Genomic DNA, 18,463 nt, shown 5'->3' with positions numbered 1-18,463 from the left:
CCAGGCATCTTGGAGGCTGGGGAGGAAGTCAAGTCTATGGGGTAGGCGATAGCAGCAAGCACTTGGGTCCAGACCAGGAATTACTTTGGGCAGGGCTGCCAAGACAGAGACGCAGGCACAGAAATCAAGAGTCCATGGCTTAGATGGAGCCCCACTGGTAGCAGAGATGGCTTGAGGTAGGGCCTGGGATGTTTGGTGGGGCTCCTGAAATCTTTCGAATCTAAGATCAGAATTAATTCTAGGGATTGAGACAAAGATAAAACCTCGAGTGAGGAGAAAGAAAGAACACAGTCACTGGGAACTGGGGAGACCTGCCTGGGTGGAATCACCTTTCACGAACATTGTGTTGGGGTTTCTTTCTTTTCTTCAGTAGTTCTGGTGATATAAGTGTTTCTTATGTTTTCATTTTACACATGAGGAATCAGAGATGTAAATGGAAGTGCCTGTGGTTAATGGATTCACCCTGTCTGGGCATTGGGGCTCTTACCAACACCAGCACCTCCGTGCCCTTGGCTTAGACTGGATAACTTTATGACGTTCCTTTGGTCGTGTCTGTAGCAAAGTGGTGGGGAGCAGGGCCTCTGCAGCCAGACTGTCTGGCTTTTTATCTCAGCTTCATCTGCTTCTTCTGGCTACGTGGCGTTGGTGGGTTACTTGGCCTCTCTGCGCTGCGGTAAAAAGGAAGATGATGATGATACCTTCCTCACAGTGTAGTCTCAAGGATTTAATGGGACAGTACGGAAAGGGTTTAGAACAGTGCCTGGCTTATCTCGGATAGTGTTCACTAAACATTACTATTACATTCTATCTAGGAATAAAATTATTTAGGGAAGATTTCAGATGTTAACAGTCATCACTACCTAGCGGATGGATGCGTCCATGGCAAGGTTAATCCTAAAAAGTAAATACTGTAAAAATCATTTCTTTTTATTTCTTAAAAGCAAGATTTTCTCATTAATTGAATTTTGACTTACAGTGAATTTTAGTGAGAACTTGCCCAATTTAGAAGCAGAACTTTGGAGTGTGAGTCCTTGCTGTACCACTTCCTGGCTTTGTGAACTCGGGCAGTTTTTCTAATCTCTCTCTCTTACTTTCCTTATCTGTAAAATTACAAATAATGGGTATGACAGTCCACCTCATAGAATTACCCTGAGAATTACATGAGATGACAGACCAAAAACATTTTTAAATAAAAGGATGCCATGTACTGGATATTTTTAGTCCGCAGTTGCAAGCCTACGGTAAGCAAGAAAAGGTTAGCTAGCTATATGTAACGTAGGCAAGAGGAGGTCATTCTGGAATTTAAAACTACAATGCAAATAATCCATCCTAGCTTTGGGTGTTAATAATTTAGTGAAGTTGCCATGTAGGCCTCAAGCACAGACAAGTGTACAGGTGGGTCCAACAACTCCCGGATCTCCCTTCTGTGCCATTCTCTTAACAGCAGCCAGATTTTGCTTTTGTTTTTTATTTCTTCTCTCCCCACACAGAAGATTCAAACCCCTCGCCAGTGAATCCTTGTCATGATGGGACCCACGTGTGTGATACGACAGCTCAGTGCCATCCAGGGACAGGTGTAGACTACACCTGCAAGTGTGCACCTGGGTACCAGGGAGATGGTCGGAGCTGTGTGGGTAAGAGCCATACTCTGTGTCTTTCATGGAGTCCTGTAGCACTATGTTTATAAAAGACAAGTGTCTGTCTTCTTAATGATCTCTATTGACCCATGAGGTTATTAGCAGCTATTAATCTAAAATGTGATTCAAGGACTAAGGTGTATTCTGGTTAGGTTTGTGAAGACAGTTGGGAGGGGGAGGGGGAACTATAGTCCATTGATTGGGCTTGTTTTGAAGGGATTTCAGCTGGTTTGGGGTGTGGGCTCAGAATTAGGGCAACGAGAAGAATGTTGAGTTCGTGCACAAAAGCATGAACTCAAAAGTGGAAGATTGTTAACACATTTTTCCAAACAGGTTTTGGTCAGCTTAATGGATGATAGAAAGGAGAACGATGCTGAGGTTGTGCCGTCCTTTATTGTCTGAGTAACGAAGGAGCTCTACTATGCCTTCAATGCTGCTGTCTCAACCTCAGTGTTCTGGTGGCCCCTAAAGCCCCCTGGCAGTGGTTGTTAAGCATAAATGCACCCCTCTCCCTCAGCTGGGAGCTGAATGTCTCTTCCTACTTCCTCTCCTGACATCTGACATCCTGTGAAATAGGGAAGCGTTCTTCTACACAAAAGCTCCAGTTACGCTCTGGCTGGGTGGCACAGTTGGTTAAAGCATCATCCCATGAACCAAAAGGTTGCAGGTTCAATTCCCAGTCAGGGCACATGCTTGGGCTGCAGGTTTGGTTCTTGGTCGGGGTGCGTATGAGAGGCAATAGATAGATGCCCCACCACCACCACCACCGTCTCTCCTTCCCTTCCCTGCTCTCTAAAAATCAACAAGCATGTTCTCAGGTGAGAATAAAAAAATAAAAATAAAAAAGCTCTAGTTACCTCTAAACCCCTCAGTGTTTGCACTCCTGAGGGAGCCATAGCCTGCTCTGAGCAGACCCTGGAAGGCTGACTGGACTTGGGTGCTGCGAGGTCCTCCAGGGAGGTGTCATGGACTGCAGTTCAGGGAGTTTCGGGGGCACAGGAGTGTCTCACCTGTGATGCTTGTAGTCTCTTCAGGGACTTTCTCCCTGTTGGTCATTCATAAGTTACTGTGTGTCCATGACATCAGTGTCTGTGGGGAGGATGGCCGCTGGTTTAGGTCTGATCAGAATTCTAGGCCGTAGGCTTGAAGAACAGAAGTAATCGGGTAGCTCTGGGGAGTCCCCTCTCAGTTCAAAAATAATCACAAGAAACTGATCCGTGGGCTCTAGAAATAGGCACTGTGTCTCAGGAATTCCTGCTTCCTGTCATTGCCTGGGTTCCTGTTACCATGAGAAGTACTTTTAGCAAACGTATTATGAATAGCTTTAATTTCCTGCATTTGGCTGCATGTTAATTTTTATAGCATTGCTTTTACAGCCTCTTCCAGCTCCAAGGAACTGGATGGTCACCAGCTTTGCCCAACTGGGAATTTAAGTTGTGCTTTAGAAGAGACAGAGTGCCAATCTCAAGGATAATTAAATATGATAATATGGAACTCGTACTCATTAGGTTGGAGATAAGGTTTTTGTTGTAATTGTTCTCATTCAGTTTATTTTGGGTTAACTGAGGAGCTAGCCAGAAAACTTTGTTTGTTTCTAACCTTGCAGATGAATCTATAACTACGTTTCTGCCTTTGTAGGTGAAAGGAAGCTGAGGGTGGAGGCCAATTGCTCATCTGAGCAGATCCTTTCTGGGGGCCATTAAACTTGGTTGTGTTGAGCATTCAGGATTTTTTTGGACATAAGGGAACTAATTTATATTGACTAACCTCCCCCAAGGCTGAGGATACACAAAATGTTAATTTGCTAATTACAATGTAAGAGATTCCTCTCCTGTGAACAGAAAGCCTGTGTTGAATGTCCAGTGTGTCTGCTTACTGGTACCTGGACAGCCCCTTGGTCACGGGAAAGGGGTCCATGAGAGTGTGGTCACAGCCAGGGTGGCACTGATAACGCTGGAAGAGACTCCTTCCGGGTCACCAGGGGCTGGGCAAGGAGCCATGTCTGTTCTCAGCCAGTTCACATCAAGTTCAGGGCTGTAAGTGTCCAGCTTCCCAGGTCCAATATGTTCCTGCCATGGGCTGTTCCAATTTCCTATTTACACATTTTGAAAACATTTTCTGGATATCATTGTGGATGTCATTGAGGATGTGACTATTTGCAGGGGAGCCTTGATCAGGCCTACACCTGTTTCATCCTTTTAACTCTGGAAGATTCCCTGTCTTGAAAGACAGCTTATCTCAACCACTGGGCATTGGTTTTAACAGACTCTCAGGGATAGGTTTTTTTTCTTTTTGTTTTTGGGGAGGCAGTGCCTTGCTATTGTCAGCATGTTCTGATTTCAGTAAGTAAAAGGAATCTATGTTGGCTTTTGTCTGAAGTTTCAGAATGTTGTAGTTTTGAGAAATATGAACGTTCTCATGGTACCATGTAGAGAATGTGTGTGTGTATTGGGGGGAGGGGGCAGTGGTTCCTGAATTGTTTGCACTTTATAAGCCTGATAAACAGATTTTTTAATGTGTTGTTTCAAAACCTCTGATAATAATTTTCTTATACTTCTCTATTTCTTCTAAAAGTAGAAAGCAAGAAAAATTGCTGATGAATTGGGCAACCTAGACCGTAGGGTTCCAATTAGGCAAGACTGGGTTTGCTTCTAACTTAATCAAAAAAGTATCTGGGGCCTCAGTGGGCTTCTCTGTACCTGTCAGTGCCATAGGGAGACGGGGCCAACAGCAAAAGGGAAAAGCTGTTGTTACATATATTCATTGTAGTGTTATTGAAAGGGAATGAATGATTTATAGTCTAAAGGTTAGGTCACAGGTAATAACTTTCTGGACTTCACTGTAGATGAAAGCTGCTCTAGATATATACTGCAGGATCTATTTTTTTGAGTGACCACCCATTTGATCTCCACACTGAACATTCTAATGGATTAACTCCCATGGCCCTGACCATGTACTGTTAGGCTTGCCTTTCGGTGTCATGTTTCTGCTGGCGCCCAAGGTCTTCTGAAGTTGACCCCTCACTGTTGATCCTCATGTACTGAAGGCCAAGTAGTAGCCGGACTACATGCAGTGAAGTCATGCCGTCCCTCCTCTCCCTGCCCTCCCTCTGTCCCTGTTCTGACCTCTGCAGATGTTGATGAGTGCTTGGGAAACAGATGTCACCCTTCGGCTACCTGCTACAATACCCCTGGCTCCTTCTCCTGCCGCTGCCCACCTGGCTATCGTGGAGACGGACTTCAGTGCACACCTGGTAAGATCTGGAGGTTGGTCAGGCACAGAGGACTCCCAGCTCCTTCAGTGCCATTTTCCCACAGCACTTCCGCCCACTCTTGATTTATCTAGGTGTAAGGCCGTAGTTAGTAGATCTTTAGGCTCTGGATTTTTCTCTCGGTTATCACCACCTGCTTGGGTTACTGATGGTTCACTGGCTATTAGCATTCTGTGAGGCCCAGATGTGACCTAGCCATTGTCCTACCTAGTTGCAGCTCTGGTCAACGGCCCTTAGTGATCTGCTTTGCCTCAATAAGCATGATTTAGAAGAAGTATTGAACCTAAGTTTATTCAGCCAACAGGAGTCATGTGTACCAGTGAGCTGGGAGCAAGCTCCCATGTGACTGCTCTAGAAGTTGGCCAGCACAGTGCAATCTAGTGAGAGCCACCGGTGTGGAGCTTCTCAGACTTCAACTCTGGATCTCAGGGGATGGATAGAGCTTGACTTGTTTTCTCCAGAGTCTCTTGGGATGTTTGGACAGAAGGCATGGTGGCTCTTCATTTTATCCAGACAGCAATAGGAGCTGGAGGGTTGAGGGCAGGGGCCATTTTACAGTACAGCCAGCCTGGGGACTTATTGGGTGAACTCTAAGAATTAGGGAGATATTAGATAGTTTGTGGCAGAGCTAAAATAAGAATTCAGAACTCCAAAATCCCAGTAATTTCCTATTTTTCCCCACATTATACTGCCTTCCAAAAATTCTCAGACAAGAGACCTTGAGGTTGGCTCATAAAAGTGGCTGGGTTGCAATGCCTTCTGTCCCTCCTTTGTGTCTCCTCTGCCCCTGCCCTGGAAGACACCACATCAGGACTGAAAACCTGTGAACGTCAGCAGCAGGATGCCCAGGCTCAACATGCCTATCCTGGCGTCAGGGTCCACATCCCCCAGTGCGATGAGCAGGGCCACTTCCTGCCATTGCAGTGTCATGGCGGCACCGGCTTCTGCTGGTGCGTGACCCCTGATGGTCATGAAGTCCCCGGTACTCGGACACCACCGGGCTCCAATCCGCCTCACTGTGGACCACCAGGTGAGCCAGTCTAGAAAGAAACCTTGTGCCTGTTTACGCCTGGGGCTTGAGAAGCAGAATGGCACTGGCTGTGGGGTAGGTTATAACCCCTGTCCAGACCATGCAGACTCAGGGCTGAGCACCATCCTCCTTCCTCCTAGGAACACTTGAGTGATATGCACACCTACATGTACATTCACGTTACAGGAACATAGAGACGTGCACACGTGACATGTGAGATCACTGTACTCCAGCCTCCTAGACCGTTGCCTAGGACAAGACTAGAAGTTGAGTTTGAGTGTGTAGGTCAGGCTGAGGCCACTGCCCTACATCTCTTAGGGCAGCTTCAAGATATTAGAGCTAGAGGATCTTGCCAGACCAGCTTTTTGTCCAGAAAAGTTACATGCCTTCCCATGTAACCTTACAGCACTTAACTTTGTCTTCTGAATTACAGGAAACTGTCTGAAGAACGTTCTAATGGCATTAGGAAAAATAAATATGTCACTGGCAGGTGGATCCAGCTAGTTTGCTCTTAGCTCATGACCCCAGCCCTCTCTAGCCAGCGCAACATGTTCGCAGGGAATCACTCCTGCCCAGGCTGCCTTCAGAGGAGGAGCAGGAATCTGTCTTGTTAGCCCATGTGATCTGAGATGCTGATGATAAACATGTCTGCTATCATCTGAGCACTCCCTGTCCGGGTGGGGTGTGGTTATCGAGTGCTCAGAGTATGCCAACCACAGGCTGCCAAGGCAGGTTTCTGCTCCTCGCTGAACTGTTCACAGATGGGAAGAACTTCTTTTAAAAAATGCAGAAGAACTTTATCATGAAGCATGTAGGATTGGTATGATGCCATTTTAGCCACAATAATTTCTGTATCAATGAGCTTGCTATTCAAAGATCCCTTTTTAGCATTGAAAAAGGTTTCATAAATACTAGTCTCAGCTTTTTATGTATGTGAGTATGAAGAGCTGGAGAATTACCATCGGTTTTGATCCTTTTAATAATATGAATAGTTATGGCCAGGACATTAGGGATTCTAGGATGCATATAGGTAAAAACTGGTAATGCTTAATCTAGCTGTATACCCTTGTTTCCACAGTGACACTCCTAGTTCCTCTTCTCCGTCTATTTTTAGGAAAAGATTTTGCCTCCCCTTGTCCCCTCAGTAAAAAGAATACAGAGAAATCCTGTCTCACTTATGCCTATTGTTTTAAAAAACTTGGTTCTAACTCCAGCTGGGATTTGAAGAAATCAGATGGTTGGGAGGTTCCTTAGAGGAATGGTTCAGAATTGTATTAAATTTATTAAGACAAGCATGTGTTAAGGATAGTGATTCAAAGGGGAGCCCATAGAATGAGAAGTTAATGACTAAAAGAGGGACATGTTCTTTTGGGCAGACTCCTTCCCATGGTCAAGACTTCCATCTTAGCTGCCATTTCTGACTAGTCTCATCTGCATAATGGGGGGCAGCTTGAAGGAGAGCACTTTCTGCCCACAATTTCAAAATATTTAAAACCTTGCCAACTAGAAACAGAATAATTCCATGGTTGGATTGAGAAGTAGCTTCAAATAGTAAGGAATGAGGGTTGCCCATGTGTTGAGTGAGGCGTGGCGCCCATTTCCCAGAAGCTGACTGTGCTGTGTCCTCGCTCCAAACAAAGAAATGTTCCTCATTGGGTGGTCCCCTGAACCAAGAATGGATCCTCTGAGTTTGGAGTGTGGACCTGTGGCATGTTGGGAACTTCTCCAGGGAATCCCCCCAACCCCTTCCCCACCCTTGTGATGGACAGCAAGTGTTTGAGGAAGTGGTATTTCCCTCTCTGGGTTCACTGAGATGCACCTGGGTGAGGAAGGCAGTCTTCCCTTCGCCATGAGGTCTTAACAAGAGCTGTGCTTCCCATGGGTCATGAGCTATGGAGACAACCTGAAGGCATCCGCTTCCCCCAAACCTGGTGAGTCTTGCTGTTGAGGTAGCTGAGTCTGAGCCCTGAGGATTTCATTCGCCATCTTCCTGCTTTCCTAGAGGAATGGTAGGTGCTAGAGTCCAACTGTAATATTTCCAACTTGGTTCTTTGAAGCTGTTGGAGGTTTTGACCAAAGGAATGACATGAAATGGCTGGGATTTAAAGGGACTCTTTCTGGCTGCTGGTTGAGTTTACCCTGAGGGTCAGGAAAGAGGGAAGAAGCAGGAAAACCAGGAAGAAGGCTATTGTAATCCTGGCACGAGGTGATGGGGCTTCAACCAGCACGATAGGGGTGGATGAGGTGAGAAGTGAAGATACTCTGAATGTATTTTGAAGCTAGTGGTGATACTTCTTCAGAGATGGTAACCAAGAGAAAGAAAGGAGTCAAGAATGATTGGATCAAGTAATGGAAAGATGGAGGTGCGATTTACTAATAAGGAAAAGTCCAGGGTCCCAGTTTTTGTTAGTTCTCCTCTGAGACTTTGTTATACATTCAAATGGTGGCAACAAGTAGGTACTTGGCTGGATGATTCTACAAACCATAGGCTTTGAGTTGCAGAAAAAAATAGGAAGTACTTTCTATTTCAGTCCCTTTAGGTAATCCTCCCCAAAATGGCTGTAAGTTACTTCAGCAGCTATCGCCGAGTCCCCTCAGAGAACTGCCAGGCTTGGAACAGAGCTGTGATGGCCCTGTCAAAGCCCTCTGAGAGTATTGCAGGTAGAGGAACTTCCTTGCAAGAGAAGCTGATGGGCGTCTAAACATGGTAGTAAACTAGGAGGGAGGGAAAAGGGGAGGATGCTGGAGAAAGGAGACAGAGCAACAAGGTGGGAAGGTGAAGCCCACAGGAAAAGGTTCCATTCTGAGATAACCCAGGAACAGTGTGGCCAGAGAACTCCTGGGAACCGGAATGTCACCACCTCTGCTATGCTCCCATATACTGATTACGGTAAATTATACTTTCATCAATATAATCTTCCAACGGACAGATACTGAGGGCCACATGAGTCAGACATTCAGTAACCCTTTCTAAGACAAACACTAGCTAGTCAGTCGCAAGACAGCCCTCTCAGAGGCAAGTCCTAGAGTTTGAAGCAAGTGAGAAAGAATCAATGTTGGCTTTAGGTATCGCGTAGGCCGCTGAGCCCAAGTTTTCTGTTAGCAGAGGCTCTGGGCCTGGGCAGTGGTCTGTGTGGGCCTCTCCTTGTCTGGAAGAGGTTGTCTGCCTTCCCAGTGTGAGTGAGCCCTGCACCCCTGATCTTAATAACCTCCTCTTGTTCTATCCCCACGTGGTGGGACCTTGAGAGCAGATCTGCTGGCCTGGGAAGGCAGAGCACCAAGATGACCTGCTTCTCCTGATTCCTGTGGAGAACTTCCTGACTGCTCTGGTCCAGTGCTCAGGGTCTTGGCTGAGGCCTCGCTAATGCACACGAGGAGGAAGGCCAGGCGGTCAGGCGTGGGGATCTTGAGCTACGTGCTGCACTCTGTCCTTGGCTTACAATCAAAGGCTTTTTTTGTCCCATCTGCTCAGCGCCCACCCAGAGGGCCCAGACCGTCTGTGAGCGCTGGAGGGAAAGCCTGTTGGAGCACTACGGTGGCACGCCCAGGGACGACCAGTATGTGCCCCAGTGCGACGACCTGGGCCACTTCGTCCCCATGCAGTGCCACGGGAAGAGCGACTTCTGCTGGTGTGTGGACAAAGACGGCAGAGAGGTGGAGGGCACCCGCTCCCAGACGGGCACTGCCCCTGCATGTAAGCACCCAGGGGCCCTGGCCTCCGCTGCACCTGAGGCTTCTCCATAGGGAGGCTGTGCGTGAAGACGGGCAAACACGGGGCCAACAGATCCAGTGAGAAAAGCCATTACTGTGCTGTGTGGATTTATAATCTAATCTGCCCAAGATCCCAATTTGGACTTAGTGTTTGCTTTTGTCATTAGCAGTTTCTGTAATTAGAACATCTGGCACTAAGTTCAGCATGCGGTTACTCCCCCAGCCCAGGGTGAAAGGGGACGTGTGTCACCCTAGGGCCCCAAAGAGAAGCTGACACACTAGCTCTGGTTTTTTCCCTTATTTGTTCTGAAGGAAATATGTTGTTTTCCTCCCTACTAATTGGCAGTGATTTACATAATTGATCCTTGAAAAAAAAAAAAAAACCTAGAAATTAGAATTTAAAAGAACATCTGGAGCACATCTGTCTAGGTTTAAGAACTTTTGATGTTTTTGGAGGCTGTGGTCTGTGGGAAAGTAACTTTTCCTCTCTCTCCCACCCACCCTTGTTTCCTTTCCTCTGCTCCTCACACCATCCTCCTCTTTCCCATGCAGGTATACCCACGGTTGCTCCCCCCTCAGTCTGGCCTGCACCCCGGCCTGATGTGACCCCTCCGTCCGTGGGCACCTTCCTGCTCTATGCCCAGGGCCAGCAGATTGGCTCCTTGCCCCTCAATGGCACCAGGCTTCAGAAGGACACAGCCAAGACCTTGCTCTCGCTGCATGTAAAGTGGATTTCTCCCGTGGGGGTGGAGCTGTGCAGGGCTCTCGGATCTGGGGAAGAGCCTGGCGTGGAGGGAGGTTCTGAAGGAGCTCTGGGCTGCCGTCTGTCTCCATAGGCCTCACACCAGCACCACAGAAAGTGTGGCTCTGTGTTGCAGGGATGCCTGTCTGACTGACCAAGACTGCCGCCTCATTGGTTCATGGGGTTTCAGACAGGTGGAAAGGGTGCAGGGTATAAGGCATTTCAGAGTTGTCAGGATGCTGAGACAGAATGGAGAGCCAAGGGAAAACTAAGCGACTCTTAACACAAGTCCCCAGGGTTCTTTCAATGCTCCAGACATTTCCAGATATCTAGAAATGAAAATGATGGGTGTGGTTTCAGCGGTCAGTTGAGAACCCCAAGTGGAAATCCTATCGTGACTGCCTCATTGTTGAAGCCCCCTCCCCTCCCATTTTGATTCTTTTCTAATCTTCTCTGGCTTCTTCATAGATGAAGATTTGGGGAGTGTGATGCTGGAAAAGGAGTGGACAGAGCTTTCCCTAGGGGGTGCTTACTGCTTGCAGCTTCCTGAGCCAGCAGCCTCCCTATTGCCAAGGCACTCCATTTTGGAGGAGGGATTTCTCCTCCAAAATGGAGAAAAAAGAAAGGAGCTCATGAGAAAGAGTGACAGTTATAATGGAAAATGGTCTGATTCCATTTCTAAACTTGATGCTCCAGGTACTTGCTTATCTATGAGAAAGAATAGTAGTGTCCTAAATGTTTACATTTACTTCTGTTGATGCACTAACTCCTTATCTGGTCCCCCAAAGTTTAGACGCAGCCAGTGTTCAGAAAAGAGATGTTTTTCTCCTTTCTTCTTAAGATTTGAGTTTTTGTGTGTTTTCTTGGCAAACATTAGCATGCTCTTCTATAAGTTTCACTAGGAGAGATAGAAACTCAGAAGTTATCACAAGCTAAACATCTACTGAATTCTAGTCACGTCAAAAAGGCTTCACTGCATTTCTGAACCCGTCTCTGATGAGGACGGGTGGCAATGGAACTGAAACTGAAATAGAACATGGGTTCTAAGTACAGTTTGGAGAAATTTACTTAAACTGGGACTTTTTTCTCCAAATAATTTTGAAGTCATTGTGTGGGTTAACAGATCCCATAATCCCCTGGGTTAATGGAAGCCCCTATGATGTATATTCTTGCCTGAGACAGATGACTTTTTAATTTTCAAGTAAAATTGTACTTGACCTTCAGACCCCCACCCCCCAACCTCCCCATATAAACTGTTCACTTTTCCACAGGAGCCAAATCCTGCTTGTACAGTGTTTCTTGTACTGACTCCTCTCCCAGAAACATGTCAGGCTAGCCTCAGGCTTTGTGAGGCAAGCAGGAGCTGCTGTGACCTCGGGGACAGCCAAATGGCCTCTAGATGTTGGTTTTGCACATCTGCTGAGCTTCTCAAAGCTGGAATCTGGGTTGGAAATTGAATGAAGCAAGTACTGTGCAGAGACTTGGAAAGGAACATCACAGACTCAGCGTTTTAAAAGACTTTGCAATTTATTTAGCAATAAGTAGGGGGTAGACCTCCCTGGCTGGAAGTTGGGTGACCACCATTCCCGTTCCTTAACCCTTAAAACTATAGACTTTCTTTTACCTAGGAGTACCACCAAAGGACTGCTTTGCACAAAGTGAGAGGCAGAGTTGGGGGTAAGGGTGATGGCACCTCAGCTAGGGGAGAAATCTCTTGTATCACAAAGGAGGGGAGAGTAAAATTTGTTATATGTTGGCAAATTTTAGAAAAGCTCATTCAAAAAGTGCTGATAACACTTTAGTCACAGTGTTTGCCCAGTAAAATACAAAGGCCTTCCTTTGCTGGGACTAACATTTGTCCTCTGTCACTGAATGGGCTTTTTTCATGAATAAAAATTTTATTTTTACTGCCAACAGAAGTGCTTATTGAGGGCTTACTGAATAATTACTGATTAGGACACTTCACAAGCATTTATGGTATTAATTTTTATAGCAGACATATGAAGTGTAGCTATTGTTATCCTCATTTTGGAAATGAGGAAACCAACACACAGAAAGATCAAGTACCACAGTCACACAGCTGGTAAGTGGCCAAGCTTGGCTTTGAATCCAAGCAGTTGGCCTCCATGGCCTACACATCTAACTACTCAGCCGAGCTGCCGGTAAGACTACGGTGCGGGGTGGCTCACTGCAGCCGTGCATGAGTGAGGCAGCTGAGCATGCACTCAGGGGATGCGCAAATCCTAAGTCCTCCAATTCTGTGTTTCGGTCAACACAGGGCTCCATAGTTGTGGGAATTGACTACGACTGCCGGGAGAGGAAGGTGTACTGGACAGATGTTGCTGGACGGACGATCAGTCGTGCCAGTCTGGAACCAGGAGCAGAGCCTGAGACAATCATTAACTCAGGTCAGCAGCTTCACCCAGGAGACACTTAGCATTTCATTTGATTCTACTGAGTCAGAGTTATCTGCCTGTTTTATGCTGAGGTCGCCCCTCTATTTTCATGCAACAGGGGAGATTAAGTTCCTTCTATACAAGTCACTTTTTTTTGAGCTGTACAAAAATTGCCTCTCTATAAACAAACCCTGAAGGAACAAGGCGATTCTTACTGTGGGTCCTTCCTACTGAGAAATAGGGCTCTCAATGGAAGGCAGGCTGTCGCCACAGTTGATGCGCTCGGCCCAGCACCCTGGATGCCTGTGGCCATCAGGCTGGCATGCAGCAAGAATTTTTAAAGCGTGCAATACCTGACTATTTAGTCAGGAGCACTGGCCTCTTTTCCTTTAGACTGTCAAATAAAAAAGTGACAACAGCCAACAAATAGCTGTCCAAAGTGAATGAATCAAAATTATGCCTACTTTTTTGTCAGACTGACAAAAATATATTTTTCGGTGTGTGGCAAATTTTAGTAGTTTATGTGTGCCATGAAATGAAAAAGGCTGAGAGTCACTGGTCTAGAGGAAACTTAGAGGTGATTCTTTCCACTTAAAGAGACTCTCAGGACTTTTTTTCTTAGAACTGCTCAAACATAAATCCCTCTGCTTCAGGTTCACCTGCTCCAGTCCTGCCTTTGTTTTATTCCCAGGTCTGATAAGCCCTGAAGGACTGGCCATTGACCACTTTCGTAGGACGATGTACTGGACAGACAGTGGCCTGGATAAGATAGAGAGGGCTAAGCTGGACGGTTCCGAGCGCAAGGCTCTCTTCCACACAGACCTGGTGAACCCCCGAGCCATCGCTGTGGATCCCATCCAAGGGTCAGCTGGGGTTCCCTAACTCTCCATTACCTGTAGATCCTGATTTAAAGCGCTTGGAATTTAATGTGGTGTGGGGAGGGTCTGAACAAAAGCAGAAAAGCTCAAATGCATCCATTTAACAGTACTTATTGAGGGTCTGCTAGGTGTCAGGCACTGTTCTACTTTTTATCAAATGATGGGGTAGGGCCAGTCTGAGGTTAGCACTTAAACTGGAATGAAGTGGGCCTTCTTCAGCAACGTATTAGGAAGTCACAATGTTAAAACCACAGTAGGGTTTACATCATTAATTGGTGAGAGTAACCAAAACTCACACAGCCAGCATTTTCTCTCTCAGGCCTCACTTTCATAGTAGCAAAAATCAAGAATAAAATGTTCCCTGTCCATAATTGCTAAGGTCATCACCTGGGACATATAACTTGGTCAGTGTTTTCAGTACTTGTTAGAACCAGGGAGGATTTCTACACCTTGAGAAACTCTTGCCATACTTAATGGGGCTTCTACCAAATGAAATTCCAGAGAAAACCATTCAACCAGTAAAGAAAACATCAGCTTAAATTTCAGCGAAGTGTTTTTGACTCAGAAATACTTAATAAAAAAAGCCTCAAAGATGGTTCTGAAAGCTGAGTTCCACACACTGAGGAATGTATTTTTCCCTATATTCCATTTACCCACAGCAACTTGTACTGGACAGACTGGAATCGAGAAGCTCCTAAAATTGAAACATCATCTTTATATGGAGAAAACAGAAGAATTCTGGTGAATCAAGACATTGGACTACCCAATGGTTTAACCTTTGATCCCTTGTCCAAACTGCTCTGCTGGGCAGATGCAGGTAACACTAATGATGGAATCAAACACAACGCTTCAGTGGTGCCAACACTTAACAGATTTTATAACAAAACCAAATCCCATCTTTTAGATCTTTTGGCTTAAATTTTAACAGTATAGCTTATCAATCAACTCCTTTGGTATGTCAACTTTAGAAGAACACCCTGTAATGAATTTCCTCGGGTTTTAGAATGTGCAAATGTGAATTAGGCAGTTGCGTTTCAGGGCTAGTCCTATGTCTAACTCATTTTTGTACTGCATGCCATTCCCCCACATGAGCACTTGGCATATGTTTAAGTTAAAAAGAAATATTACCCACTGTTGGAATGGACAGACTTAGATAAATGAACAAGAAGTTACAGGTGGTCCTTTCTTTGGCCAGTATTATAACTTATGAATGTCTGCTGAGCAGCCAGTGTGCTGCTCTGCCGAGGGCTCTGAAAGGCGAGGCGGTGGCACGGCTCCCTCTGGTAGTAGGTTTGGGTCACCAGTGCCTAGGCTGTTTTTCTGTCATGTGATTTCACTGTTAGCACAACTGAAAAGTTGCTGTATGTCTAGTTATAAAGAATATGAAAAAGGCTGTTCTTGAACAATTTATAATCTAATAAGAAGGACTAGAGTGCATACAGGTCACTATTATAATCCAGTTGTTCAAACAAGTTACATTTTTTTAAAGTATTTGAAATTTAAATCCGGGTTCCATAAAAAATGTAAAACTTGGAAATCTTAACTTTGTTAGCTAGATATTACAAAATTTTCATGACTGACTTCCTTTACACTGAAAAATATGAGCCGTGTTGTCACATTACTTTTTATCCCTACCTAGAAACTAACACAATATATTTTTTTTAATTAAGGATTTTAGTTAAAATGCAGCCATGGCTATTATACATTACTTACAAAGAGTAAATATTTATTCAAATTTTGTTTATAATTTATGGTCTAACACTTTGAAATGATACCAATTATAAAAAAAAAAAAAAAAAAGCTTATTTATCTCTAATGCCTTAGTTTGGGAAAAACTTGGCCAGGTTTCTGTAAATGCAATCCTTTCTTCCAAAAAAGGATTAAGAGTTTAAACTCTTATTAAAAACTAGAATGCCATTAAACAAATTAAAAACTGGTAATAGAACAAAAACTTTGTTTTTAATTTGTATACTGCAATGGGAATAAAATGTCTATTTCTTATTCTACCTTTAAGACAGAACCTACCTGCCACTATTTTTTTGGCAAGTTTTTCCCCCCATGGTATGAAAGTATCTCATTTTCCCTTGTGATGTTTAAAAGGAACAAAAAAACTGGAGTGTACACTACCTGATGGAACTGGACGGCGTGTCATTCAAAACAACCTCAACTACCCCTTCAGCATTGTTAGCTATGCAGACCACTTCTACCACACAGACTGGAGAAGGTGAGCTTACACTCTGGATGAGCCTGAAAAGGCAAACTGTTCTTGAGGACACATTTGTTTTACCAAATGTCAGTGACTTGAGAAATTAAGCCCTCTACTGAAGTTTTCATTTTGTTATCTCTTCATTAGCAGATAACATCATTCAAATGCTACCCAGATATTTAATTGGTGTACTCAAATGTAGCTGAAAAGTGGCAGAGCTATTAGGTAATAAACTATCTGAAAAGGGAAGTCTTTGATCTAAATCTGATCTTCAGAGAGTAAGATTAGCTTTAAAGTACCATGAAGTTATGTTATATGATTTGATTTTTTTAAATGGCATTGTAGAATTATTAGTTATCTACTGGTTCTCCAAGGAGGAACTGGGAAACAGTAAAAAAATATATATGGGGTTGGCAAAAGTAGGTTTACAGTTGTTTGCAGGAAAGACATGCAGGTTATGATTATTACACTAGCTTTAACTCAAAAGGAAGTCACAATGGCACAATAAACCTACTTTTGCCTACCGCTGTGTAGCGTCTAAGCCCTTCTACCCGATACCCTGTAATTTTGATTTAATTGGTCTGACAAGAGGCCCAGGCATCAATATTTTAAGAGATCCTCACATGATTCCAACGGGCAGCTAGGACTGAGCAGCACTGCCTTGGATGGGTAGTTCTCGAACTTAAGCATGGCATCGGAATTATCCTGAGGGCTTGTTAAAACCTATTACAGGGTCCTAGCCCAGATGTTCTGATTCAATAGGTTTGAGGAGAGGCCCAAGAATTCACATTTCTACTAAGTTTCCCATTGATGCTGGTGTGAGGACCACTTTGAGAACCACTGATATAGACAAATCTTCTGAATCTAAATGAGTCAAAGCTCATTTCATTATATTAAAAATGTATTCTAGAAGGCTGCAGGTATTTTTCTCTATTGAAATTGATGTTTTCTATCGAACTTTAAATCCCATGACTTCACTCTTCCTTTCTGTTACCAGGGATGGTGTTATATCAGTCAATAGAGACAGTGGCCAGTTTACTGATGAGTATATTCCAGAGCAGCGATCTCATCTCTATGGGATAACTGCAGTCTACCCCTACTGCCCAGCAGGTAAACCAACATGCTCAGGCTGACCCTTTGGATCAGCCGACTGATTAGGCTTGGCCCAGACATTAGTGCTGCACTGACATTGCCACCAGTGAGAGCAGCTTCGAGCTGAAAAAGTTAACGGCCAACACAGGGGATGACGAGTGTTTATTACCTAAAGTCTACCTAGCTTAACTATACACAGAGAAGATCAGCATATTAGGATACTTGTTGTTGCAACTCAGTTATAAAATACAGTAGTCCCTCGCTATATCGTGGTTCACTTATCGCGGCCTCATTGTATCGCGGGATTGTTTAAAATATTATATTTAATTATTAATCGTGGATTTTTCGCTATATCACGGGATTTTGCGGTACTGTACACATATGTTGCTAAAGTTACGTAGGTTTAAGAGTACAGAATACGTTTAAGAACATAAGTAGTGTTTATAAAAGTGTGGAAAGAGGTTAATAAGGGAGTGGGAAAGGTTAATAAGGGACTGGGAACAGTTTATAAGTGTGTGGGGTTTATACAGCCTTAAAATATATATAAATACTAAAATAAATGTAAGGTTCCTACTTTGCAGATTTTCACCTATCGCAGGGGGGTCTAGAACGTAATACCCACGATAAATCAGGGAATACCGTACTCACCCACTGTCCCTTCCCCCACCTCTCCTTTACAGGAAGAAAGTAAATATAGCATGTAAAGGACTTGAGTTTACAATCAGAATCTGGACCCTAAAGAACATTTACTGCAAATGAAGGTGAAGAAGGTAAAAAAGGAATTGGTCATTAGAAGTTCCTGGACATACAAGGACATTTTCAGTGCAAAAAAACTAAGTACATTTTGTGAAAAGTTTATACCTCAATCTTTACTACTGTAGTTTTAAAAACAAGTTATTGCAAGTTTTAAAAACAAGTTATTGCAAGTTTAAAAAAAGAATAGAATTTTAATTGTTGCTTATTTAAAGCAACTTTTTATAAACATTTATATATTTAAAAGGTCAAATTCATTCCACTAAGAACCAATTAGATATATGTTAAGACCCTAAGTCTGATTTTTACTATGGGTTCTTTTTGCCCAAGAAATTAAAGCACATATTACCAGTATGAAATAAAATCCTAAAGATCATAAACCTTGACATACTTAAGAGAAGGCAATGAAGAAATGATGGCAAAGAACCAACTTATTTATAGTTTCCCAACAAAAGTTCTAGGATTTTTTTTTTTTACCTCTGCATCAGTGCATTTCTATTTATATTAAAAGGTGCTACAATGTTTCAATTTATATTTTCTGATTCTGTAAGTCCCTCTATAGAATAACCCACAGAAATTACTACATTTATAAATACCAAAGATGTATCAGTTCTCAAATTTTCTAGATTACACCAATAAAATATTTTAAGTTTTCCTATGACTTTTGAGGATCTGTATTGTTTCTCTAACAAAGTTGGGGGTTGGCATGTACCTTAAATCACAAAGGAAGATTAATTATACATAAAC

General features: G+C 43.9%; 1 protein-coding gene across 1 annotated transcript in view; it reads left to right on the top strand.

Annotated features, from left to right (window-relative positions):
* The window catches only part of NID2 (nidogen 2), a 62,634-nt gene extending 44,268 nt beyond the window's left edge, over positions 1-18,366 (top strand). The window contains exons 9-19 of the mRNA XM_090270880.1: positions 1,491-1,634; positions 4,771-4,890; positions 5,708-5,938; positions 9,411-9,632; positions 10,202-10,371; positions 12,670-12,799; positions 13,479-13,650; positions 14,325-14,482; positions 15,766-15,889; positions 16,869-16,981; positions 17,644-18,366. Of these exons, the coding sequence (XP_090127006.1) occupies positions 1,491-1,634; positions 4,771-4,890; positions 5,708-5,938; positions 9,411-9,632; positions 10,202-10,371; positions 12,670-12,799; positions 13,479-13,650; positions 14,325-14,482; positions 15,766-15,889; positions 16,869-16,981; positions 17,644-17,654 (1,595 nt within the window). The 3' untranslated portion in view covers positions 17,655-18,366. The remainder of the gene's footprint in view (positions 1-1,490; positions 1,635-4,770; positions 4,891-5,707; positions 5,939-9,410; positions 9,633-10,201; positions 10,372-12,669; positions 12,800-13,478; positions 13,651-14,324; positions 14,483-15,765; positions 15,890-16,868; positions 16,982-17,643) is intronic.
* The last annotated feature ends 97 nt before the right edge of the window (positions 18,367-18,463 follow it).

Source organism: Furipterus horrens, unplaced genomic scaffold (assembly GCF_987537825.1).
Source record: "Furipterus horrens unplaced genomic scaffold, mFurHor1.1.pri manual_scaffold_3, whole genome shotgun sequence".
NCBI lineage: Eukaryota > Metazoa > Chordata > Mammalia > Chiroptera > Furipteridae > Furipterus > Furipterus horrens.
This window is presented reverse-complemented; position numbering and strand designations above follow the sequence as displayed.